General features: G+C 38.0%; 1 protein-coding gene across 5 annotated transcripts in view; it reads right to left on the reverse strand.

Annotated features, from left to right (window-relative positions):
* Nucleotides 1–26,620, reverse strand: part of ARHGAP18 (Rho GTPase activating protein 18) — a 91,910-nt gene that overhangs the window by 8,324 nt on the left and 56,966 nt on the right. For all 5 annotated transcript variants that reach the window (XM_083831904.1, XM_083831903.1, XM_083831902.1 and 2 more), the window contains 10 exons: nt 26,322–26,557; nt 23,958–24,030; nt 17,377–17,546; nt 14,770–14,935; nt 12,039–12,130; nt 11,215–11,292; nt 8,307–8,466; nt 5,705–5,787; nt 4,313–4,519; nt 3,348–3,494 (listed from right to left, as the gene is read on the reverse strand). In XM_083831904.1, the coding sequence (XP_083688030.1) occupies nt 3,348–3,494; nt 4,313–4,519; nt 5,705–5,787; nt 8,307–8,466; nt 11,215–11,292; nt 12,039–12,130; nt 14,770–14,935; nt 17,377–17,546; nt 23,958–24,030; nt 26,322–26,557 (1,412 nt within the window). The remainder of the gene's footprint in view (nt 1–3,347; nt 3,495–4,312; nt 4,520–5,704; nt 5,788–8,306; nt 8,467–11,214; nt 11,293–12,038; nt 12,131–14,769; nt 14,936–17,376; nt 17,547–23,957; nt 24,031–26,321; nt 26,558–26,620) is intronic.

The raw sequence follows: 26,620 nt of genomic DNA on the forward strand, positions 1-26,620 counted from the left end.
CCACAACCACCTAGGAGCTGACTTGCAGAAGGAATGTTCTCTGCATAGCATAGTTTAAAACATTCAAGTTAGCATTTTTGGGGAAAGCTTGAGCTATGTTTCACAAAAGAGCCACAGGTGCTTGGCTGTAGGATCTGGGGTGGGTCTCTTGTGGTCCATTTTGCGTCACACACTTAGATATTCATCAGGCTAGACAAAGACAGGAATGAAGTGACTGCACAGATGCTGGAATAGAACATATACCTATGAAATGTGCAAATGATACCAAGCAGGAATGGGGCACAAATGTTACGTAGAACAAATCTGGAATTCCAAATGAACTTGCTAAAGTCTGAAAGAACAGTGGACAACAAATTCAGCAAGGGTCAATAAGTTTATGCTATGAAAATTCAAACGTTATACAAACAAAATGGCTATAGGACTCATTGGTTATTCTAACGTGTATTAGAGAAGTCCAGTAGCATTGCATTGTGCCACTAACACGACTGCTATTTTGGAACAATAGTGACAGGAATATAGTGACAGATGGTATAAATCTGGCTATGCTAGTAGTTAAATACCTAGTCCCGAGAGCATCTTTCTTTGCCTGGCCTAGGGCACTATGCACACCAACAGCAACATAAAGACTTGCTCCCTAACACAAATCTGGGCCGTAGAGCTGTATGTGTAGGTGCTCTGAAAAGCAATCAGCCTTCATGAGCCCCATTAACTGCTCTTAGCGCTGTACAGAGATTTTGCCCCAAATCTGCTCCCCTAGCACAGTAATTTTTGTTTAACCTCTGTCTTAAAAAGGGAAATGTGACTGAGTGAAAGGCCTCATCAGAGATAAGATGAAATTTTATCCTTTACGCAGATTACCAAGTGAGCTGACTGTCATTGAGAATGCTGATACTGTGATATTTCTGAACATTATGGAAGTGACACAAGCTCTGGCTATCTATGTTTAACTACATGCGGTACCATAGCATGTGGTAGAAAACAGCAACCTTCACTTAGTTTTTATTCAGCTGCAAGCAGGATGATTAAATTTTAAAAGTTACAAACAGCTTTCTCCGGAGCGGTGATTCATCACAAGTTTAAGTACTTCGCTTGCCAACTAATAGTGGAGTTCAGTTCACAAACTGCACAGTTAAATCTCCTCAATTTCAAATTAAGTCAATTCAAATTGAAAATTGAAAAAAAAAAAAAGTGTGTTTTGTTTTGTTTTCTTAAAGAACTGAGTTAATTTTAGCTATATGGAAAAACGTAAAAAAGTCATTTACAATGAAGCCATTTCATATTTGGGAATATGATTTTAAGAGTACTTGTTTGCAGGCACCCAAGTTATGGAATGCTTTGTATAAGAATGAAGGATTTCAGAAAAAATCTACCATTTAATTTTGCAGGGAATCCCCAGAGATTTCTAGGGCTTAAAGAAAATTCTTTAAAAGCAACTTTACATTTATGTTTAGGGATGAAGTTTGGGTAAGTATTACATGACATTCCAGTCTTAGCTCTCTAGTGGATTAAAAAGGCATATTTTACTACAAAAATCAACAGCACTGAATTATAAAAAATCCTCTGAGGACTGCAAAAGCACTTGCCTATTTCAGTGTATTTGCTGTTATTTCCATGTTGAACAGGGGATGGCAGCATTTCTTTAAGTGTCAGCCCATGTTAATTCAACTGACTTGTATTCAAAGAATCCTCTTTTTATTAGACAGTTTAAAACAAATGTCAATATTTAATTAGCTTTATTTTAAAACTGTAGATAATAGCATATTCTGTGTATAGATTCCTTCAAATATATTCAAATAAATATGAAAGTATGGCTAGGTATCACCCAAGGAATTAATTCATTTTGGACATTTAACGATGTCTCAAATACTGCATACAAAAGGAACCTCATATAGGTATAGACATGATGTAGGTATATGATTCTAGCAGATGTTGGCTGCAAATAAGGATCCATCTTTTTGCAGATTCAAAAAAAAAAAAAAAAAAAAAAAAGTTATAGGATCAAACCAGGCAGATATGGCAGATATTATAATATATTCACCGTATTCTATTTTTTATCTTAATATGATGTTAACAAACTGTGCTTTTAGCAGAATATGACCTTTTTTTTTTTTTTTTTTTTTAATAAGAGTTTGCCATGCACATGCTTGATAAGAAAAAGATTCTGACCAATGCATTTTTACAAGCTACCACAAGATGTCTCTAATTCACCGGAATCTTCAATATGACCTCAACCCATAAAACGGTACTTTCATAGCACCTTAATCCAGTAAGTATTCAGTATGTTATGGGGTCACATATATTTGATGCTATCTGTATATGTATTTAAAATATTGGAAAAATGTATTTCAAATGCATTATAAATTAGGTGCTATTCTGTATAGTCTAATAAGCTTTATCAATTGTAATTATTAACTTCATTAAAATTGTAAATAAAAAGCAATTTCAAGATGCATGAGACATTTTTGAAAAGTCAGCAGGAAGAGCTCAATTAAAATACTTCTGAAGTAAAGGAAAATAATGACACTATATTGCCAAGGAACTTTTTTTGTCTTTTTTAAGAGTTATGAAGAGTGCTACATGCCTTGACATCACTGAGGGGTCTAGCAGTAGTCACTTACTTACTGAGCTAAAGGTTGTGTTCACAGGGATAAATTGGGATTGGACACTTGGACAATAGCTAATTAAGAAGCAGTTTATCAGTTTTCACATTTGTTTTGTCTTTTGTTGTTGGTAATGGTTTTGTCTAGTTTTGCTTGTTGGTTTTATTTTGGGGGGATAGAGGGAGGGGAGAAGGGGAGAGCAGCTGTGCACGCTCTAGCATGCTTCAAGTTACCAGGAATACTTAAATTCATTGAGACAGAGCTCAGTGGTGTGGGAGCTCCTATAGGCATGAGAATTGAATACTAGCTTAGTTTCCAAACACTGTTAAATATGAAATACTGCAACCTAGCAGAGAAATTGTGTTTTGTTTTGTTTTTAAGTAAACACACTGAGTTCCGTTAGACAGCAATGCATCTAAACCTTGGTACAATAACAAGTGTCACAACACTTTTTCTCTCTACAAATACTGACCTAACCTACTACTGTTTCAGATGCCCAAATTGAAACGATCTATGGGATATCATTTTTCAAAATAGAAATATTTTGAAAAATAGGGGGAAAAAATAAACAGCCCAACCTTCCAAATGTGTCATGCTGGTAACCCATAACTATAAAACCCATATGGTAATCTGCTATTTATTGAAACTCTCTGATAAATAAATGCAGATATCCTCTCAGTTATAGCCACTTTTTCACTAGAGATGGTAATCTTATTAATACAGTATTTCAGATATATGTTTCCTTACATCGTTAGGGACTTTGTCCTGTTTCTCATGCTTTTCGCGGTCATAAGCCATCTTTTTCAGCAGTTTCTTCATAGCTTTGTCTTTTTTCTCCTTCTTTTGGCTTTCTGCATTTTGTTTTCTCACTTGGTTAACAAGAAACTTGGGAATCTAGATGAATATAGATAGTAAGTATGAATATATACATCACTTCAATAAATAAATTATCAAACATTGTAAATTTACAGATTGTTAAGTAGAACTGGAAAAAAAATCTATTTCCAGTAGAAATTAGATTCAAATAATATGAAGTTTTGAAACAATTTAAAAAAATGCTACACTTGTGATGTTATATTCGATTCAGTAAGCTCTCAGAGGAAGAGAGTTGGAATCATACAGTGTTTTTACTCTCCTCAGAAAAAAAAAAAATCACTCAGCACATTTTACATTGTCTGTGCCATGGCGGTAGTAACTATTCCACATTTGCAGCAAAAGTCAAGATTGTTTAAAGTTCCTGATGGACAACAAAGCTTGAAGTTCTCCAGTCTGTCTCAGTGAGAGCTTTGCTTGAGAACCATAACACAAGTTCATGTTTTTATCAAAGCATGTTTTATATAATACCAAGTCTGGCCCAAAAGAGAAATGGACTAAAACACCATGTGTGCTACGAATATCTCTAAGCAGAAAAGAATAAATTCCTTGTAACAATGCCTACCAATAGGCCAAATACAAGGATTCCCCAAGGACTTATTTTTGAGTTCACTTATGGTACATACTAAATACTAAAGCTCTGACCGTCAGACCTTAACTCCAACACAATATGTAAATGTGATTCTGTTTCACTCCTACCTTGCTACCTATGAGCAAGGCCCCAGCTGGATGGGGCTGATCTTTCTTTAAATCATGGAAATAAGTTCACTTTACTTCTTTGTTCAGATGCCTTGTTTGTGAAATTTATGTATTTTTTCCCCCCTTAGGAATACACTTACTGTCCAGAGGAGTTTTTGGTGCTGAATCATAAAGCGCATGACATTTGCTGTTCCAGCTGCCATAACAAACTCGCTTTGTTCGATAGTCTTTGAGCCAAACCCATGAAATGTGAAAAGGTTTGGGGCCATCACCATTGCAACATTGTTTAGCGTCATTTTATTTTTGTCTCGATGATCAATTACCCTTTGGAGGAATTCAAGCAGTACCTGAAATTACAGCAGAACTTAAAGCTCAACTTTGCACAAGAAAAAGTTAGAGTGAAACATGATGCTACATATTCTTGGAAAAATCTATTTATACCTAATAAAACTACATTAAAGCAATTAGAATAAGAACTGTGGATATGTTCCTTCACAAGACTGCAATGCAAGTTTTCTTTAAGTAATGAAGTAAATAATTCTTGTTAATTTTGTGGATAACATTTTTCAAAAATATTCAAGTGACTTTGAAGCTCTGTAGAGTAAGACACTTCTTATGTAGGTGCGTAAGTATCATCACACAGATACTTTTGAAAACACTACTATTGGCTTTTCTTAAATAGAAGGTGAACACAATAATGCCAGCTGTCATGGAAACATGGAATAGCTAGTTCTGTAAGGTACACAACTCATGAGTAAACCACACTGCATTATGAACGAGAGGCAGCCAGTTACAAACCATCAGTCTTCAATTAATTCTGTTCCAGATATTTGTAACTCAAGCCAGGAACCCTCCTGAGTGCTTCTACACAGTAAATAACTCAAAAAGGAAGCTATGTTTAAACAATAAGAACTAATAGGGTTTTTTTGGCTATAGTAGAAGATACTCTGCATTCCATACAAATCCTGCAAATTCATTTTTCATTGTAGCAAAATAGTAAGCATATTCTGAAAAAGATGGCTGGCTTTGCTACAAAAGGACAAGCCCAAGTTGGATGTTTCCAAGAGTGATGTACTGCAAGTATCAATAGGAAGTGTAAATTTCTTGCTTATTGGGTTGAAACGCACAGCACGGGCAAAAGTGAAGAATGAAACAAAAGAGCTAAACCTATTTCATAAAAGCAAATGTTCATCCATAGTATTATAATACTTTTTCTTTTTCATTGCAAATAATAACTGCTGCTGCTAAAATAAGGAAAAAAACTTGTGAGAGAAGAAGTCATTCACTGTGAGATGATTATTGCAATCTGGAAAAATTTCAAATCATACTTTTAAAGTCATTTGGGAGGAATTAGGGTCCTAAGTCATTTTTTATTTTTTTTTTAGTTCTGAGAAATAAATTTAAAAAAAAAGAATCATTAATTCCAGCATTAACTTTGAACTAAAAAGAAGGATGCTAAAAGACAACATTGCTTGTAAAGGTGGGTTCAGAAACAGACAAAAGTGCAGGAAAAAAGCATTAGCAATTCTAACCTTCAGAGTGTCTCTGTTTGCTTCAGGAAGAAGGATAACCAAAAGATTCAAAGCTTGCAGCTGTTGTTTCTTCGTTGGAAGATCTGCCAGTGAAGCACATGAACCTCAGTATTTTAAAATTGTCATTTGTCCTCTTCAAACAGCATGATTTTAAAGTGGAAACCTCTTGTAAAATGCTGAACGCATACATATGGCTTGTTGTGATAGTATGACAAAGGACTGGCAGATCCTATTTTCTAATAGTCATTTCCAAATGGTCTCGTATGATTCAGTTGCTGTATGACTCAACAATCTTCTGGCAGTCCTTTTTAGATGCCTTGTGATTCTTTATTTTGCAACATTATGAAGTAAAACTAGTCAGCTAATGGTTCCTCCCTTTTTAATCCTGTGCCCCAGCATACAACAGGGTATATTCAAAACTGCTGTCACGGTTTGTCTGACTGCCTAAACAGTTGCACCGTCTCCCAGGTCACCCCCGCAGAAGGAATACCACAGGTTGCTGAGTAAGGCAGGTCTCCACTAACATGAGCAGCAGCAGCTGCAGTGGCAAACCAGTGGGGATAAAGACAATAGCAGAGAAGCTTAACACATATCTGCAGCAGTAAATGTCATACTAAACGTGGCAAGCTTTAAGTAAAGTGCCAGTGGTTCTGCCATCTACCCAACTGCTAGGTGGTGAGCCATTCAGCCAAGATGCTGGATGAGTGCATCCCTCAATTTCTCTGCCTCCTAGGGAAGTTCCTAAGTCCTGCCAGTGTGGAGCAGTGGAAAGCCCCAGCTCTCTCTGGTTTCTTATTGTGAAAAACTTCCTCCTGTCATGCCTTAGGGAAAGTGCTCTGGCAAGTCTTCTCAGCAGATTCCTAACAATCAAGCCATACATAACGCAGGGGAAGAAGGGGTACTTGCACCTGACATAGTTTTATTACACTATTTCAAAGCTCAACAGGGCTGTTTTTGTGTATTCTAATGGGATTCCAACTGAACTGCTATTTCAAATATATTTCTTCCAAAGCTATTTGGGAGATATAGCCCAAAAAAAGTTCATCTATGAAACAAAAAACAGCTTGCTGACTACTTTCTACCATAGTAATAAAGTAGGGATATGAATAAATTAGTGGCAAATTATATAGTCATTTAAAACATACAAGCAGTGACAACAGTGTACCTATGTGCTTAGAAAGACATACAATAAAAGGGAGGATTAAATTTAGTTCCAAAACCCCATGCCACAATGCTCAAAAAGCAATAAGAACCAACCTTTTCTTTGGAAATTAAGTTAAAATACAATTGCAAAACAATTAAAATTCATTACTTAAATCATGGTTTTCCATCTGTTTACCTAAATAACGTTTTACTTTTAGTTCTTTAAATTATTTAAATTAACAAAGTTGTTTAAATTAAGTCATTTAAAGTCTAACCACACTAATTAAATACACTCTTGAAAAATCCTGTTTACTGTCACGAAGATGGCCCTTTTTCCTCTAACACCTAATCTTACTGCATGCACACAATGGGCAGACAATTTAAACAATAGTAGGCTATGAAGTGTTATGTCTGTTTTATATCATATCCTTTAGCTCCGTGTATGTTGCATCCTGTTACCTAAGTATTTTCTGGATAAGTAAAACCACATAAGCCTTCAGACAGCTCAGGAGTGGCAAGCAGAAACCATCCTGGCTCCAATCAGTATCTGCTAAGTGGAACAACCTTGAGGAGCTGTTAGCTGCCAGCATCACTTGAAAACATTCTGGCCTGCTTTAATTTGCTGCTCATTGCTGCAAAATCAACACCACTATGTAACCGGCTTAAGCTCCAGCTCCTATGCACACCAACTGAATGGCCTGCGACCTTAAAAGAGCTCTCAGACTGGAGAGTGAAACAGCCAACAGTAAAGATTGACTGCCTGTCCATGGGAATTCCCTGAAAATACCCTTAGAAATGAGCCATCATTCAGCCTACAAAAAGACAGGAATAGATTTGTCTCAAACCAACACTCCTGTGTTAGCTGGGGAGTTAACGTCTGTGGATCCTCACTCCACAAAGCTGCTTTCTTTCTATTACAACCAGTATGTTTACTGTCTTGGTGACCAGTTGGCAAGGAGGACATTTTCACAGGAACTTACTGATCTCAAGGGATGAAGGATGACCAGCAGTTCTGACAATTCTGGTCTAACTTTTCCTGTTGTAAATGGATAAAATATCCACCATGACTACGTTAAACAGAATAAACTACCATTTGTTGGATTTTCTGCAGAACTATTGTATCTTTGCTATTGTTTTCTTTTGAAACAAATTTTGTTTATAAACTGATACCATCTTAAATAATTTTCTTATAACTCATCTATAATAGTTCTAAAGACTATTAGAAGCATATCAGAAAATGAGTGTGCTTTTTTATTTTGTGTGTAAACTACTGAAGTAGATGTTTCATGAAAAACGGTATTTGTACATTAGCAAAAATGTACCCATCTTTTTGATGAGAAGTCCTATTTGTTCTTTTTTGGTTTCACAGAATATTAATGAAAATGCTGCTATGGCAAAGAAGCACTTCTTGGCACTGGTATCACTTCTTTGCAACTGAGACAGAAAGGACACTACTCACTCTGTACATCTTGGAAAGCTTTGAGATATTCCACAGTGAGGAGTGGCTGAGGCAGTTCACGGATGAAGAGTTTTAAAAGACTTGCTGCATCATGTTGCTTTACATTTTCCCAGTTGAAAGTCCCTTCATAAAATTTTGCTTCCAGTTCTTGGCAAAGACTCTGAAAGGTAGTAGACACAGAGAGCACCAATAACATTCATCTGCTGTAAGTTATACATTATACACATGGCAATATTTTCCTTACTTTGGAAGGGGAAAAAAAAGGGAATATCTGAAATATTACTTAACTCCAGCTGCCGCCGATCTTTTGCTACAAAAAGATAAATTGGAGATCAGAAGCACCGAATGTAAACAAGTAGTAATAGGCAGCAGACTGCCAAACTATACAGGAAGAAATCCCATGGGCCTGTCTCGGGGCCATATGGAATATAAGAACCAGATACCATATTCATTCATGTAAGAGTTACGGCTTCTCCTCCTCCCCAGAAACATTAAGATGTGGCTGTCATACTCAACTATCCTGAAACTACATACCAAAGGGTACTGATTTAATGTATGCATGACCATCTTCTTAGATAAATATGGCAATTATACACACTGACAGGCAGTTTCTTATCAAAATATATATTAAGGTGGGGCTGGTTCTCTTTTTAAAGTAAAGGGAAAAGATTAGGGTGACAGGATAGCTGGATGTCTTGCCATCTGTAGGGAACTCCATGCCTTTGGATCCATAGACCTTTGTCTAGTACTGGATGTCAAGTTCTCCATGGAAGGGGACTGCAAAATATGCTGTTAAGAAGCAGAATAAACAGCACTGATAGTCTCAATGACACCTTGTAAACCCTGCCCTCGTGACAGTGCTACAACTGAGCTTCTAGAGATGTTAAGCATGGGAACACCGCAATGACTGAGCTGTTGAGTCCCCACATAAGCATCAGTCCCGCTGCACGCACTTCATTTGTTTCCCAGTCTGGCAGAGCAGGAATCGGCCTCGGAATTCCTGTCCCAGTGAAGCCAGTGGCACTGCAGGCACCTCTCAGCAAGCCTCTTCCTTCTTAGTGCCTAAGTTCTTCCAGACAAAGAACAAGACACTTACTTGTTTTGCAAAGAATGTGAGACAAAGTGAGGGAAAATGCTATGGAAGAATACGGCCTTAATTATTTATCTGGACAAGAAGGGCACATTGGATAGAGTACTAGATACATTTCTAAGATACTGTTCTCACTGAATTTAACTTTGTATGGAAAATGGATCTATTTCCAAAGAAAATGTGGACGCTGAGACTGACGTGAAAATTGGATGTTCTCAACTGTCCTCAGGGAAGATCTTCTGTCTCCAGGGATTACATAGGAGGTTCAAGGGTGCTAAGATACTAACTCTGATGTCTAAAGTCAAGTGGGTATCATTTCCTTCCCATCAACAAAAGCAAGCTTTAGAAATGAAGATGAAAATTTTCCCTCTGAGCCTCTCCAGCTCTTCCACCCACATTTAGACTAAATCACCATGGCTAATGTAGAATTAAACTACTAGATAAAATGAATTGTTTTATCGGAGAGGCAAGAGCAGAAATGTTAACTATGCATCCTAATGGACCAACTCTAAGGTTTTACAGTAAATGTATTCAACTACAGGGTATTGTAAATATGCAATATATTTTCTTAATTAGAACTCTAAAATCTATAGAGTAAGATAGTGATTTTTTTTTCTTCATATCTGCACCATTTTGTGAAGATACATAAGAAGGAATATTTTTTTGTACAGGAGAAAAAAAGTTTAGTAAAATTAGAGAGAGCATTGGTCCTTCAGTATGCCAAATTCTTTGTTTTCCTATAAAGTTTTCCATTTAAATAAGTAAAAGAATGTAACACCTTTACTAACAAAAGAATTACTTAACTCAAAGAAGCAAATTCTGCAAATAAATAAGCAAAAAAATAATGAAAATCAAATAGTTAATGATCCTCTGCCTGGGAAATTGTATTAAACTGATAAAGATCAAAGAATAAACAAATAAACAAAACCATTCCAAAATCATTCCAGTATGCAGAACTGATGAAGAGTGGAAAATAAAGAATGAAGGAAACTTGTAAAAAAAAAAACCCTCATAGTTACTGGTAAATAAACAAAGCCAGTTTCCGTAATATTCCCTTCTTTTCAGTTGTTTCTAACGAACCAGCTGCTGGACAAAGTTTGACATGACGGAGGCTGGCAGATGTCTTCAGACAGCTGAATCCACTTAAATTATCCTTTCTATTTAGCATTTAAAGCCAGTGCAGACCATCTTTTTAACACATTGACTCTTGGCGTGAGTCATACTGTGTATTTAGTTTCCTGCATTAAGGCAAATGCTGGGGAAGAGTCTGTGTGTAATTGGCACTCATTCTGTAAAGTGTCAGTGTGAACGGACGTGCCTAACAAGATTGCGCTTAGAGAGCTGAGCAGTTATATTGCTGTTCATAAAAATAAATCTGAGGGGTTCTTCAGTGCATGTTGGCTGCCTTGCCCTGTAACACGGGTTAAGTCTAGCTATTAAAGCAGGCTCACAATGCCAGAAAAAAGCTTTCTCCTGGGGTTGAAAGACTGTGTATGAACTGTTCAGATGATTAAGCTAGTTCAGGGAAAAAGCAAGAGGCTGGAAAGCTTGTGCCAAGAATTAATGAGATTTTGGCACAACTGAATTTGAAACATAGCCTTGACTCTGCTTCCAACTTGAACTCTCCCCAAAACTACACTGGATCAAACCATCAGCTTCCTGGCTAATATAACCCAGTTTTCTTTCTGAAGAGATTTTGCTTTCTGTTTTTGAAGATTTTAATAAGAACCTGGCATTAAAATATATTTTCATGACTAAATAAAATCACTGAGTGCAGATAAGCTTTTGAAGGTGCTGAGAATCCATGCAATGCTTTACCTTTACTCTTGTTGCAACTCCTGGTATTCGAAGAAGTCCTTCTGTTTCCAGAGTTGTCTCTTCTATCTGGGAAATTAACTGTCAAACACAAACCAAACTGCATAAATGAAGATGTCAATTAAAAATTACTCATAGATAGTTCTAATATACGGGAATCTTTATGTACTCATATGTGTGTACAAACATATATTACATGTAGGTACACAAACACAGTTGAGAAATGGATTAGAGTTGCTGTAGATGTAGAATAAAACCTTTAATATGGCTCTCGGCTCACACATTTTGTGAACACAATTAAAGAGTTTGTCTATTTAATTAAAAAAGAAAACTGTATTGTCTACAGACCTCCTTCAGAGACTGAAGCAGTTTTTTTCCAAAACTACTCAGGCTTCAAAAATAAATCCCAACTACTACCCCTGTTAAAATGTTGATTCAAAATAATTACAGTAAAATTAGAGATACAGTACTAACTTTCTCACAAATACTCTTCTTTACATCTTTAACAGAGAAGATCTAAGTACTTAGTACTAAGATCTAAGTATCCTGGAACACACCAGTAATCATTCACAATGCTAATAAATTGGAGAGCAATCGCAACAAAAAGCAAGCTCAATTCATTTAAGTCAAAACACGCAAAACATCACATTTACTAAATTAGTAAATAAAGCTTTTTTAAATAAAGTTTTTTTTAAGTTTTTTAAATAAAGTTAAAATAACTTTGACTGGAGAAAGCTTTGCTACAGGGAGCAAATAAATTCAGGACAAATGTTATTTGATTGTCATTTGCAGGTATGGAACAAGTTGACTTATTTGTGCCTATTTACCTTTTGAAAAATCAGTGGGATCTTGGTGCCTGGCACCTTCTTCTGATCCTGTTCCAGTAAAACTGACAGTGGGACACCAAACAAGCCAGAGTCTGAAGAAGAAAGCAGAAGAAACAGATATTATCCTTATCTGTTCCAACACATGAGGTAGTGGCATAAAACTGTATTTTTGAATTGATAATCCTATTCATTCAGAGCTATTGACCTTTTGTTCAAAGTGTTTAAATGTCTTTGTCAATCAAGTTATTACACAAAACATTGTGGCTAAAGTGACTCATTCATCTCTTCCTTCAACCATAAATTAGGATTCTTCTGTTTGGACTTCAAAGTGCCATCCACATATTCTGCAGTACAGTGAAGCAAATTGCATACAGGAACCATCTGCATGGTTCTGGTTTGTAGAATGGTTGTAATGATGAACGTGGAATGCAGATCTTCATCATTCAGTGCAAGTTATTATAGTCAAGATGCAAAAGGCATGAGTAAAATATCAAAAAAATTGGCTGCTAAAATTAAACATGTAGTTATTACCTAGAGTTACTCTCAATACCTCCCTACAACCATTTCAAAGAAGCACTATTCAACCCTTCAAGTGTTTTTTTTTTTCAACATCTTGTTGAAATTGTTTTTCCAGTTGTTGAAAAGCAAAAATACAGTTAAATCTGGGTTGGAAAATGGCCTTTACAAGGTGCTAAGGTAGCACAAATAAAAAATAAAATGAAACCTAGTCTCAGTTAATCTAGCCTTGATGCAAAACTAGCCTTAGTCTTGAAGTAAATGGGACACCCATGTGATTATGGCCCAGCTGAATAGAAGAGAATGACTTCAGAAACACTGCTACACCAGCAACTGCTAACCCAAAGTCAGTTGCCAAAGAACTCTGTCACAAGTACTGATAACTGCTGCATGTGCCATTTTTCTGAAACGGCATATAACATTACACGTACCTAAAAGCTCCTGCGTGGTATGATGCCATGCCAATATTGAACACAGAACAGCTGTAATTACTAAAAAGATGTCAGCCCTTGAGGGAATGTGACATATATATCTAAGAAACATAATCTGAAGTGCCAAATCAGGGCGTTCTTGTATCTCTAGCAGAATAAAAAGTCTACCAATACAGTATGTAGACTCATACATAGACCAAATAGCCATACCCAATAGTTTTTATCATCTTGACAATCTTGTCGATACAGTTTCTATTGAGATGAAGTCGGAGAGCAAACTGTAGGACGCCAATGAAAAGGCCAAGTTGGCAACAGCACAGCATTCCATAGAAGAATCACGTTTTCATCATCTTTATGTACACAAGCACAAAAGGGAACAGCCAATATATCCACCCTTGTACGAATCAATTAGCCAAACACTTCCTGAATGAAGAGGATGGGGACAGGTAGAGCAACAAGGCACTGAAGACAGTACACTGCAAAAGCAGACTTGTAGGGGAGGAAGGCTGACATGTCACTGTCTTTTTCCTACACATTTTGGTAAGTCTAGCCCATCTTTTTAATTTGGGGAAAAACAGGGTTTTTAACCAATTCAGTACTCTTCATGACTGCCTGTCATTTAGATAATAATGCTATGAGTAAAACTCAATAAACAGTAAGATTTGGCAAGAAGAGTTAATTAAAACTAAGACTCAAAATATAAGAAAATGTTTTGTCTCTTCCCTGTGTATTAGTAATAGTATAAGCACTTCTGCGAGAAGAAAATACATTTACGGGAACAATGTCTCATAGATGTTTCTGCATGTCGTTTGCATTTAAGAAATTATTTTCTACTACCGTAAAGACCATACAGTATTCTGAAGAATCTATTGTACCTTGCTGCATAGCTCTCAGCCTCCTCAGTTGCTTTCAATTATTTAAACTGAGCTATTGCACTGTCACGTTCACCGAACCTTGAGAACAGGGTTTTGGCCAAAGCAGGTTTGTGATTAACCAATAACACATTTCAAGCTCATGTAAAACATTTAGCAGAAGCCAGGAATACAGAAAACAAACAACGCACTGAAAATCTCTAGCATCTTTAAATTGGCTTCCATGTGTATTAAGTTCCCAAGAAAAACACTGTGATTATATCTATGCTTTATAGGCTTGTAGAACAAAATGACATGTTGCAACTGCCTCAAAATCCTCTGCAAAAGACTCAAACTTCCACTTGGTATGATGCCACTCAGAGCAAAAACTGCATTCTGGCCTTAGTAAATATCGGATGGGCATGGCTATGTGATACAGGAAAGTCTGTACCAGGCATAACAGGAAAGCAGGTGACAAAGGCTCCCAGCATCTCTAGCCAAGGACAAGGAAAACAAAAAAGGATGGAGTGGCACAGTATCTAGCTTCATGAGAGCAGGAGAATACCCACAAAGAACAAAACACATACTCTCCCAGCAAATATATGATCATACTAATTTCTGTGAAGCAATTCCTCCTATATACCATGCTATTGAGAGGAAGGCCCCCCTTCCTCTCTCCTTGTTTATCTGCTCTGTATCTGGCCTGAGTTTTAACTTTATACAGAGAGCACAGTCCCTTAGCTAGAGTGACTTTGTGCATGAACTTGCCTAAAATGTGCCTTGAGTCAAGGTGTATAATTAAATGCTGTTCAGTATCTATGTTACTATTTATATATTAATACAAATTTTCTCCAAGAAAGTCATAAATAACCAGATACCTTTGTTTCACTGGATTAAAACAGACCAATTTGTTTCAGAATATGAAACTCTTACCTTTGGTTTTGATTTTTGCAGCTTTTTGCTGCTTGAATTCTGTCCCAAGTGTGTCATAGAGAGCAGTCAATTCAATCAGTGCTAAAGAATAGACTTTCTTCATGTCCTGAGGGGCAAGGTCACCAATCTTTGTGGTACCCGTTTTGTCCTTTGGCAGTCTGAAATTCTAAAAGCAGAGATTTGTAGCACAGTGAATAATCCGAGTCATAGCAAATTACTTAGCTCTAAGGCTGTGCTCCCTTCAGGGCCCAACCTTTTCATTGTGAAGCCTACTGCTACTAACTGTGTCATGGAAGAATCCCACAAATAGTTTGCAAAGCAGACAATTTTAGAGTCATAGGAGAATTTAGGTTCCTAGTAACTTCTGGAGTTCATCTAATCCAACTACTCACTCAAGCAAGGCTAAATTCAAAGTCTGATCAGCTTGCTCAAAGTGTTGTCCAACTGAATTCTGAAAACCTCCAGTAACAGAAATTCCACAGACACCGTGGGCACCCATTTCAGTGCTTAACACACCCATGGGGACTTTTTCACTGCAGAACAGAATTTCTCTTGTTGCAACTTATACCCATTGCCTCGTCATTTCACTGGGCACCTACAACAAGAGTTTGGCTTTGTCTTGCTTGTAAACTCCACCCACCCACCTTCTGCATCCTTTTGCAATTTATAGCAGTGGAAATAGCCATCCATGCACAATCCTGTGCAGGTACAATTGGGATAGAAATCCCCCTGCACATATTCACAAAAAATAACACATTTGACTGCCATATGAATAAAAATAAAGGGCTTCCCTAATTAGGGAAGGGGGAACATAATAATGGAGCATTTCTATTGCAATAAATACGCAGAAGCAGTAGTCAGACACCATTATAAATAAATAAGTTCATACCAGGCAGGAGGGGAGCTGAGGGAGAACTGGAGAGAGAGGGAGAGGGGGAGGGAGAGAGAGAGAGGGAGAGGGAGAGGGAGAGGGAGCTCTATGAGCTAGGAAGCTCATAGAATGAGCTCATAGAAGCTTTTTTAACTCCATCTTTCACCAGCAGCCTTCTAAGTAAGACAATTGCCTGTGCCTGGCATTTGCAGATGCATGACTCAAAGCAGCAACATTGACAAGCCTTCCTCTCCATTTGGAAAGAACAAATATTGTACTCCAGAATTATTTTCTCATCCTGTACAGACCCAGTGATAGCACAGATGAATTGGTGGCTATGGTACATGGCTACAATGGTACATACTTGAACTGTACATAAACATAATTTACAAATTGTAGATATGTTGTCAGCCTCTTGCCTTGAGGTTTCATTGATTTGCACAAATATAAATGTTTAAAAATAGCTGCCAATGACGAAGATGCAACAGACACAAACTGTAGATTTAAATGTGTAACTCCCTTCCTTTTCCAATCATATTGCTGCTCCTTGCTGCCCAGAGAAGTTGTGGATGCCCCATCCCTGGAATTGTTAAAGGCCAGGTCAGATGGGCCTTTAGCAACTTGGTCTAGTGGGAGGTGTCCCCGCCCATGGCAGAGGGCTTGGAACTGGATGATCTTTAAGGTCCCTTACAGCCCAAACCATTCTGTGAGTCTATGATTACATGTAGTCCATGACTGTATGTAGTACACACACATATATATATATGTATACAGAAGTAAAATAGACTGTAGCTCTCACTTCCTTGTTATAAGCTGCATTACAGAAACGTGACTCAAACACTTCAGAACCTATTTCTAAATAGCCGTCAGTGTCTGGTTTATAATGTTTAAACTAGGATACAAGGGGTAATTCCTACTCAAAGAACTGCATATGTCTTTATCTAAATTAAGTGTTTGAAGAACTGTGAAACATTATTACTTCAGGCACTACATTTACTCAGATGTGTTTGGATACACTGTTAGATCAAAAGAGATGGTTTTTGCACGAGTCACTAGTTTACAGGTCACATGTAACTTCATGCTCATGAAGCGTTAGGCAAAGAGAGGTCCATAAAGATGCCTGAAGATCACTGACAGAACACCTTGGAGGATCTTCCCTAGTATCCATTTTGATTCTTTCTGAATGAGCCTTTTGTTTGAGGTGGGAAGTAAAACAGCACGAAGTAATCCTTAGCTTCCCGCCACTTCACTTTAGACTTCTATAGACCATTCTGCTCTTCATTTTCCTCCCTCACCTATCTGCGTTGGATAACTACACAAGTTTTCCACAAGCATCCACTAATCCTTTTCAGAAGATGACAGATATTACTACTACAGAGATAAAGCATCTCACCTCAGATAACAGGTAAAGGGGCTGTAAACGAATGAACTAAGGACACAGTCTGTGTACAACTAAGCCACTATTCCAGCTTAATTATTAAAAGTCAGTTATTGTGTACACATAAAGTGAGTTTTCCTAGAACAAAAATGACATAAATAGGCATACAAGTTGTAATTTCCATGTTATTGAGAATATTGTTCCCAAAAATGAGTTATCTTGAGGTTTATCCCCATAGAGCTCCGTCCAACAATATTCTTTTAAACCTAATTCACCCAGTATCAGATAAATATCATCCAACCAATACCACCAAACTAGTGAAAACAAACAATGAGAGCAATAAATAGGAAACATGTACCAGGGGAAGAGTGTCACCACCTCCACCTTTGCACATTTTGCCTACTGAGCTGTCTTTGGTATTAGCTGCCTGTTCTGCAAAGGGTATCTCCAAATTGATGTCAGTTTCTGAAAATGGCATGTCTTGAGGTGGGGTCTTCTGCTCATTAGTTCCAACACTGAACTTAAGACCTGAAAACAAAGTAGAAAAAAAAATAATCAACAGCAGCAGGGTTGAGCATCACTCATTGCATGAGTAAGCATTTTAAAACATGGAAATTAATCCTGTGCAAGGGATAAACTTTCTAGTTACAAATATACTGACTTCTGCATTTTTTTCCAGCTGAAAATTTGGCTTCTTACAAGGTTCCATCTCTTATAGATTTTTGTCTAGAATAATTCTGCCAAAGCATGGAGTGTTCTCGTATTTTTCTATTATGAAAAGATTAAGAAATCTACCTCAAATAAATAGCAGATTACCAGGATCTTCCAGAGCCAAATGGCTCTGGCATCAGGAGTTTCTTGCCATCGCTTTGCATCCTCAAACACTGCAATATCATGCAAACAAAACAGCTTTTTTTTTTTTGGCAATGGGCAGCGCTCAAAAGAGCATGGCTCTGTCCTCTTTGTACCCTCCCTTCAGTTATTCATAAACGTTGATAAAATCCCACTGAGCCTTCTCCTCTTGAGGCTAAACAGTCCCAGCTCTCTCAGCCTTTCCTCACAGGAGAGGCGCTTCAGACCCTTCATCATCTTCATGGTCCTTCATTGGACTCTCTCCAGTATGTCCATGTCCCTCTTGTACTGGGGAGCCCAAAACTGGACACAATACTCCAGGTGTGGCCTCGTCAATGTTGAACAGAAGAGGTAAAAGATCACCTCCCTTGACCTGCTGGCAAGACTCCTCCTAACACAGCCCAGGATACTGTTAGTCTTCTTTGACACGAGAGCAAATTACTGGCTCATGTTTCAACTTGGTGTCCACCAGGACCCTCAGGTCCCTTTCTGCAGAGCTGCTTTCCTGCTTGGTGGCACCCAGCACGGTGCCTGGCATTGTTCCTCCCCAGTTGCTGGACTTTGCATTTCCCCTTACTGAACTTCACGAGGTTCCTGTCAGACCATTTCTCCAGCCTGTCAAGTCCCCTCCGCATGGCAGTATGTTCCTCTGGTGTAACAGCCACTCCCCCCAGTTTTGTGTCACCTGCAAACTTGCTAAGGGTACACTCTTCCCATCATTCAGATTATTACTGAAGATGTTACGTGGGACTGGAGTATTAACCCCTGGAGTCAACTGACTCCTGCTATTGACTGACTCCCAAGTAGATTTTGTGCCACTGCCCACCATCCGTTCTGCAAACAGACCCCTGGGCCTAGCCATTCAGCCAGCTTCCAATCCATCTCAATGCCTGCTTAACCAGCCCATGCATCTGCGAGTAACATCTGGGAATAGTGCGCACTACACAGATCACGTTGTTGTCCTGACATTCCTGTCCTGACATTCCTGTCCTCACCTCAGCCTGAAGAGTCTAGGTTCCTCAAATCTGTCTTGACATGCTTCATGATACAGGGAAGGACTAAGTACAGAACAAGCACATTACTTCTCTTTCTTTGTTCTTTATACACCAGTTAAACACTAGACAAATTCGGAATATTTTTTGCTTAAAAAAAAAAATAAAGAAAAAAAAATAACGGAAAAATCTGGAGAGGCAGTTCTGCTTTTAGAAAAAGAAGAAGTGTACTTTGACACACGAAATCAACCATAGATTTTCAGTCTTCAGTTAAAAGATACTGGGATAGAAGCAAAAGGGAAATTGTATTGTAAATAATTTAATACACAGCACCAAAGATAATTTAGCCAGATAAAGATTCTGATCTCTCCAGCATTACTTGTGATGTACTATTTCTTAATGGATACAGCCAGGACTAGGTTATTCCTACAAGACTTTCCAAATACTTTGATGTATTTGCGTTTGAATTCAAATTTCCTAAAACCAGAGCAAATATAAGCAAATTAACACTGCTCATTTCAATGGGACCATGATTCCGCCACTAACTCCTACCCACAGGAGACTGCAGTCTATTCAAGGATAACATAATAAGCACAGAAGAAGTGGGAGGAAAACAGACGTGAGTTGAGGAGAACCAACAGCAGTGTATATGCTTTTGTATATGAACATGGTGTAACATAACAGTAATTTCTTTACATCACCGTTTGAAATTTTCGCACGTCCTGGAATAACCATGCTAAACAAGGCCAGAAAATCTCCCAGAGAATAGTTACAGCTGCAGCAACATTTGACCTTGAAGCAGGAGAAAGGCTCTGGTGGGGCTGATTAAGGGAGAAGGCATCAGGGAAGTGCTGCCCTACACTGATACTTCCAGGGGCCTGATAAAAAGCTGAGGTGCAAACATACAACCCAAATAACATATAAAGCATTAATTTAACACAAAAAATATATAGCAACTTGATTTTTTCTTCTGAACTGTATCTCTGTCTAATTGAAAGACAACACATAAGACAAGACTAGTCACTGCTGCGCTTTAGTGAATCCTGAAAGTTACCTCCATCTGCTAGGGAAAAACTCAGGGGTTCTGATAGAAAGGCAAATGGCCAAAGCCACCAATAGCCACTACCTGGCAGGGCACAATGTTTAATGCAGCCACTCCCACTTCAATTTAATTGATCTGGAGCTAAGACAGTTCCAGAAAGAAGAGAGATGGATTTGAGTTAAGGTGTTTGACTCTACTTACAGCCAAGCAATATTGTAAGAAATAGAATAAAACACTTCCGAAATGAACCTGTTGTGGATTTCCAGTTTCTCTTTTCAGAGTGGCATCTGCTCACTCTCAATAGACCCTGAAAGACTCCTGAGGCATACACTGCAGATTAAGCTGATCCTGAAACTAGAGCCGCTGCTTTCAGTAAATAGATATATGAGACCTCAGGAACCAAACATATCCAAGGTCAAACTCTTCTCTGGCTTCAATTTCTGGCCTCCATGTCCGTATGCCTACATATATCATGTAAGCTGTTTAATGCAGCTGTACTGAAGGAAAAGAGTTCACTGTCACCCCAAGACTTCTACCAAGCTATTGTTGCCTGTACATGACCTACATACTTCCTACCAGCATGGGAGAGATCTGATGTTAACAAACAATAAAGTGGTAGCTCCTATTTCAGATCTCTGGTCATACTAGGCACTGTCTAAAGCAGATGTCTTGGTAATGGTGTGTACATTTTAGAAGTCTGACTGCTTCTGTTGCAGGGAGTTTCCTCTTTATTGTATAGCCTTGTTCCCGTTGTTGTGCATTTATTAACTAGGAAGCAGCTGTAAGAGGAAGCAGCTTCAGTGTTCTGTCAACCTGCCAACTGCATGCACTATTTCATGAGAAATGCAAATGTGATACAGAAAACATAAATATTGTCTATGAGGATGTGGTGGCCATATTTTAAATTAGCCCTATACTCCTTCCCCGGTTCAAAGCGCTATTTTAAAGATCCCATACAATGAAGGGAATTCTTCAGGAGTGGGCTGGGGAGTTGGGTTTGGGGTTTCTTTTTAATGGGACATGAAAACATTAGAAGTGTCAACCTTGTTATTTCCTTGTTTTGCTAGAGAATGCTAGAGTATAGAGTAGCCATAAAGCTATACTCATAGATCTTAATTGATAATTGGAAATGTAGAATGGCTGTTTTTTTTAACTGACAAAACATCTACTTATAATGCTAATTTATAGCTGACTTTTAAGTAGAGAATATATGTTTATAATCTTTTCACTAGCCCTTTATCACTCCAGCCATATATTCTTTATCATGTAAAATGAAAAGCAGAAGCAAACTCAATTAATAAAATACAACCACATTTCAGTCTTTTTTCCTATCAAGAAGCAACTATTACAGCTCTTTTCCCTCATGTTACACCTACTACGTTAAATTCTTTCATCCATTTGCCACATCATTAAGCTTTGAGCTTGCCCTTATACACAGGTTTTATCTAACATTCTTCCCTTGCCGCTAACCCACTGTGTTTAGGAGGACAACTAGAGTCCCACAGTAAACTGACTTTTGCTGTTCCCCTATTCAAGCTAATGAGTATTTAGCTTTACATCTGTTTATTCTTTGCTTTTTATTTCTTGAGATGTTTCAGCCACATGGATATTTATTCCTTTTCACAAGCATCCAAAGAGAATTGTATTTTTTCTTTTGTAGCTGTTGAACATATTGCTAGCTTTTCATGATTTCAGTGAGTGTTATGGATTGTCAAAATGATAACATATTTTGTCAGCTTAATACACAATTCTAGATTTTCTTTTTTTTTTCTTGTAGATATTTCCTGTACCTACAAGAAACAAAGAAACATCAGAGCTAATAAGTAAGGGTCCTTCCGAAAAAACTCAATTATGCAGCTATTAACAGAAGAAACATAGGAACTTATTAAATCATTGTATTTGATCAGGATCAGACAGAAGAGAATGAAAACATAATGGTTTTGTAGTATCCTCCAAGTCTGCTTACATTATTCAGACAAGAAAAAAGGTGTGTCAGACAGGCAAGAAAGGAGGAATGCGCACAGGTTCACACAACTCATGTATGCTCATTCTGTCAGAAGCACTTGAGAATGCCGCATTCAAGTACTAAATTAGAAGCGGAGTCATCACCTTTGGAGAAGGGCCAAAGAGCCTTCATTCACTCCAACAGTTTTAAGAAATCCAACAAAATCTCCATTTAAGCTCTGAAATTTCTTATGTCTGAGATGGTGTTCACATTTTTCAGGTGAAACTGGTAGTATTTCTTTGGTAAAGAGGGTTTCCATTTTAATATAATGCCTTTGGATTTATATTTCATGAATATTTAGTATCTCTGAAATATCAAGCACTGTTTACTTTTTGCCTTAAATTCATTCACTGTTTGTATAACACTAATTAGCCCATCATTCTGGAGGAAAGATCACAGCACAGCAGTGAAACAGGTGCAGTGCTTTTAACGCTACTAAACTTGGATGTTTTTTTCTTCCTGCTCTAATCTTGGGAGCAGAGCCCATTTTAGCATGTTGACAGGAGCAGAAGTGTATCAGGATGGAAGAAGGCTGCATTTGCAATCCACATCACAATCTGTGCTGTGGAGAGTTAGCATATGGGATTTGCCTTTCAGAATTTCCCATTTCTGCAGGGTTCATCAGGGCCACTGGAAAAAAAGAACCAGATGTGATAAAAACTCTGTAATAATTGCTTGGTAATTTTCCAGCTCTGAGTCCTACAGTGCAGTTTATTGACACAAGCACCAGGCATCTCTTCCTTCCCTTCTGCTGAACCAGCAGCCTGGCAGTCTTCCCAATTGTTTTTTTTTACAGTTCTTACTCCAGTGAGGTTTGCTGAGAGTGGGGAAGGGAAGGATTAACAACACTTCTGGAAACGCACAGTTTTAGTGATATTCAGAACTGTTTTATATTCATCTCTCCCAATTCAACTTCTAAGCATATCCTGTATTGTTTGTTTCTGTTTTTTTAAGTTTAATCCTAAAGCAATCATTTTTTCCAGAAAACTACAAGTCAGTATTCTAAAAGTGGAGCACAAGTTTATTTGGTGGCTTAATTACAGATAAGTAACTTGTGTTAGGTAACTTGATCTACCTGCCTGCCTATTTAAGGAGACTGCAGGGTCCCATATGATACCTACATGCTATCCAGTCTCCCAGAAGAAAAAAAAAAAAGACATATAAACAACGCAGAAAAGCAATTAAGTATCTTAAAGCTTAAATGGCTGCCAGCTAATGTGTTGATTACAGCAAAACGTATGATGGTAGAGCAATATAGTGCTATCCCAGCTCAAAGATGTGGGTAAGATACAGGGCAACATGTTTTTGTTTTTTTGTATTGGCACTGAAGAACAGCACAAAGCTTTGTCAAAGTCTTTCATCAAAATTCATACCCTCAAAACAGAAACTATGGATTCAGCCAAGGACTTCTGTTATGCTCTGTCCTACATGGCAGTGCGAGGGAGGGGGAAGTTCTGCGGGTCTTCAATGGGTACTGCACTACTCATGCATAATCACATGCTGTTGAACCAGCCCAGTCCTACACACACAGAATGATAATTCCTTTACATTTTCCTTAAAAAGGTAAACAGCTTTTTTCTTCTGTTTTTCCTTCATTTTGAGCTGCAGACATATAGCCAGTTCTCGCCTTTATTGTATATTTATAGTACATTTGTTTTTGCTCTCTTGTATGCACTGATGAGCTTATGTATAATAGTGCTTCATTTCCTGTACTGTACAGTAGAGATAATTCAGAAGGGATAAATTAAGGATCAGGAAAGACCTAAGCATAAGCTATGGGAGGAGAATTCTCCCAGATGACTTCATTATAAGATGATCACTGGTAAAAAACAAGGTTTCCCAGATGGCTCAAAAGACACAACCTACAGCCACACTTAAAAACTTTACAAGTGCACAACAACACAGGCTAGACCAGGTTTTCTCATAAGAATTTCATTTTGCTTTGCTGAAAATTTATTTGAAATACGGACCTATGTAGTAGATTGTGAAATTGAAAGACTACGAACAGAAGAGGAAAAAAAATCCACAAGATTTCTGTCTGGCATTACCTTTTGTTTCATCCTGTGTTCCACTTCTGTTTTCAGTTGTTCTTACAGCTGAGGTTTCATTTTCATCACAGACCTAAGAAAGGGACAATAAATATAAATTTGCATGCCTATAAAGACCAAATATGTGGTTGTAGAAACTCCTTTGACTCTGTGCAGGATTAAGATACATACTCCTGCAATCCAACAATACGCAGAAGCACATCTGTGTGTTTCAGCTGAAATCCTTTTGACAAAGTCTAAGGGCATCTGAAATCTAGGTAATTAAGACAGCGGTAATTAAGTCCATTCCCCCTCTTCCTAAAATTATAAGTGGGTATAAGACTTAATTTTCCAGTGTTGCAAGGGATGAGAACATGTAGTCTTTGACCTGAAGCCATAGTTTGCTGGAAAGGCAATATGACTGCTCAGAAAATTATTACTGTTCCATGTTTAAGTAGAAATAGACTGGGAAACACACAAATAAGCAGACTGGGAAACTGTCAAGGTACCAAAAGTCTAGCTTCTCTTTGGCAGGAATATGGCAGGAAACAGCAGAAACATCACAATACTGCCTATTGTTTTACCTTTCCTCCTGCCTTCCCCCAGGTGAAGGGAGGTTGCAGGATTTTCAGAGACTATTATTAAACTGGAATGACTTCATACAGCTGTAGATGGCTTCAGTCCTTTTTTGTTACAGAAAAAGCTTTTTAATGATGGGAGAGTGATAAAGTTCTGAAACAAGTTACCTAGGGAGGTTGTACAAAGTATCTCACTACGGGCTTTCTGTGACAGGTTAGATAAGTAAGGACAAGCAATGATTTCATAATAATTACCTTGCTTTGAAGAAAGGAATGCAGTATAGTTTTGAAGGCCTAGATTTACATTATTTTATTGCAGTCAGGAAGAGAGGTTTAGAAGGATTTTTTATTTTATTTTTTACTTATTTCTATATTTAATCAATATCCTGACCTATTGTGCACATCTTACATGGCTACGATCATCTGTTTGCATTACTTCTCTTTCATATCATCAATATCAAAACATGTAGCTTAAAAGAAAAAGAAGTCTACAGAACACTGTAACATATGATTCTGAGACATTACAATATGTAGTTTAAAAAGGAACATGAGTATTTCTTGTACTTGACTGAAATAACATACTTGAAAGGGAAATTATACTGCTTTAAGCTATATGATGTTTTACCTAAATTGCTCTTCTATTTGATCTTGTAATTTTTAGGTGTAGTCAATTCTAAAACAGATCCTGGAAATCTTTTATGGAGTTACTATCTCTTCTGTAACCACATGCAAAGCAGAACAGCAAAAGGGAAGTTTTGCCTCCAGAATACACATTTGAGCTTACAAACATCCCCCACTACATTTCACCTTTACTGAATTTGAAAGGAGCTGCCCAAGGAGAGGAAGCAGTTGAGGGAGGGAGGAAATTAACTCCTCTCAGAATCCACCATGCTTCCCCTGCCACTGTGATGCACGCTGCACGGCAGCAGGAGGAGAAAGAATGAGGGATGGGGCTGGGATCTGGTAAACTAGCGGTGTACTGCCATCCAGCCCGTTTCTCCTCGCAGCTGAAGATCCAGTTGCTTTGAGGGGAGTAGAGAGAACAGACATGCTTCTCTGCAGAAGAGGAATTCTAATTATAGTCTCTGTTTCCCTCCTTCCCCTTTCCTGCATGAGGAGCTCCTCTGTTCATTAAACCACAAGGGGAAACGAGTCTCTTCAGGACCTGTCAGAGCAACTCACCACATGCAGTTTAATGACATAGAGGGGCCCTGGGAGTTAGTATAGGGGTCTAGCCCCCACAATAATAAGCATAAATGCCTAGCCGAAAAAAAAAAAAAAAAAAGAGAAGGTTAGGCTGATGTCACTTTATATCCTCTTTTTAAAAAAAAAGAAAAAGAAAAAAAAAGAAAAAGAAACAAGCAAACAAGTACACCAGTAAATACAAGCCATATTGTCCCCTATATGGCAGACCTCTCAGAATGACTGTAGGCATTACCACCTGAAGTGTAGGCTTCTGTTCGTTCTTTGGGTGTTTGTTGTCATGATTTTTGTGCCTTGGTTAAAACTAAATCCAAGCAGTTTCGTGACCACAGAGTTGTTGTTTTATCTATCCCCTTTGAGTAACAAAAGACCAACATACATACTCATTTCTACGTACTAACATTGCTTAATGCAATGTCAACTCTGGACCAATGCTATTTCCATAATTGCAGTACAAATTTCCCTTGGAAACTGGTAAAAAGTTACACACAAATCTTCTGGAAATAGCCCTTTTGTGTGTCTGTCTCCCTCTCCTCTCCTCCCACCCCTACCTGTCCCTGTCTCCTCTCTATCAGCATCGAAGAAATGACAGCCAGGAACTTACTTTTTCCTTTGGGTCGCTTTGTAGCCTGAAGATATCTCTGACATCGGGAATCTGGTGGTGTTTGTTCTTTTTCCTCAAGGTTTGTGTGACAGTCTCTACTCGCTTTTCTACTGCTGCCTTCTGGGTTCGGGTCAATGTGGACAGGAACACCATGCTTTCTTGGGAATCACCCGTGCTCTCACCAAACAGATTGGACAGACCTGCTTCCTTCAGCCATTCTTCTTCCAGTTCTCCCTCTGAGCCAGGCAAAGAGAAAAGAGCGTAAATGTTGGCTTTCCAGTATTGTTAAGCACAGCAGA

This window comes from Anser anser (genome assembly GCF_964211835.1).
Source record: "Anser anser genome assembly, chromosome: 3".
NCBI lineage: Eukaryota > Metazoa > Chordata > Aves > Anseriformes > Anatidae > Anser > Anser anser.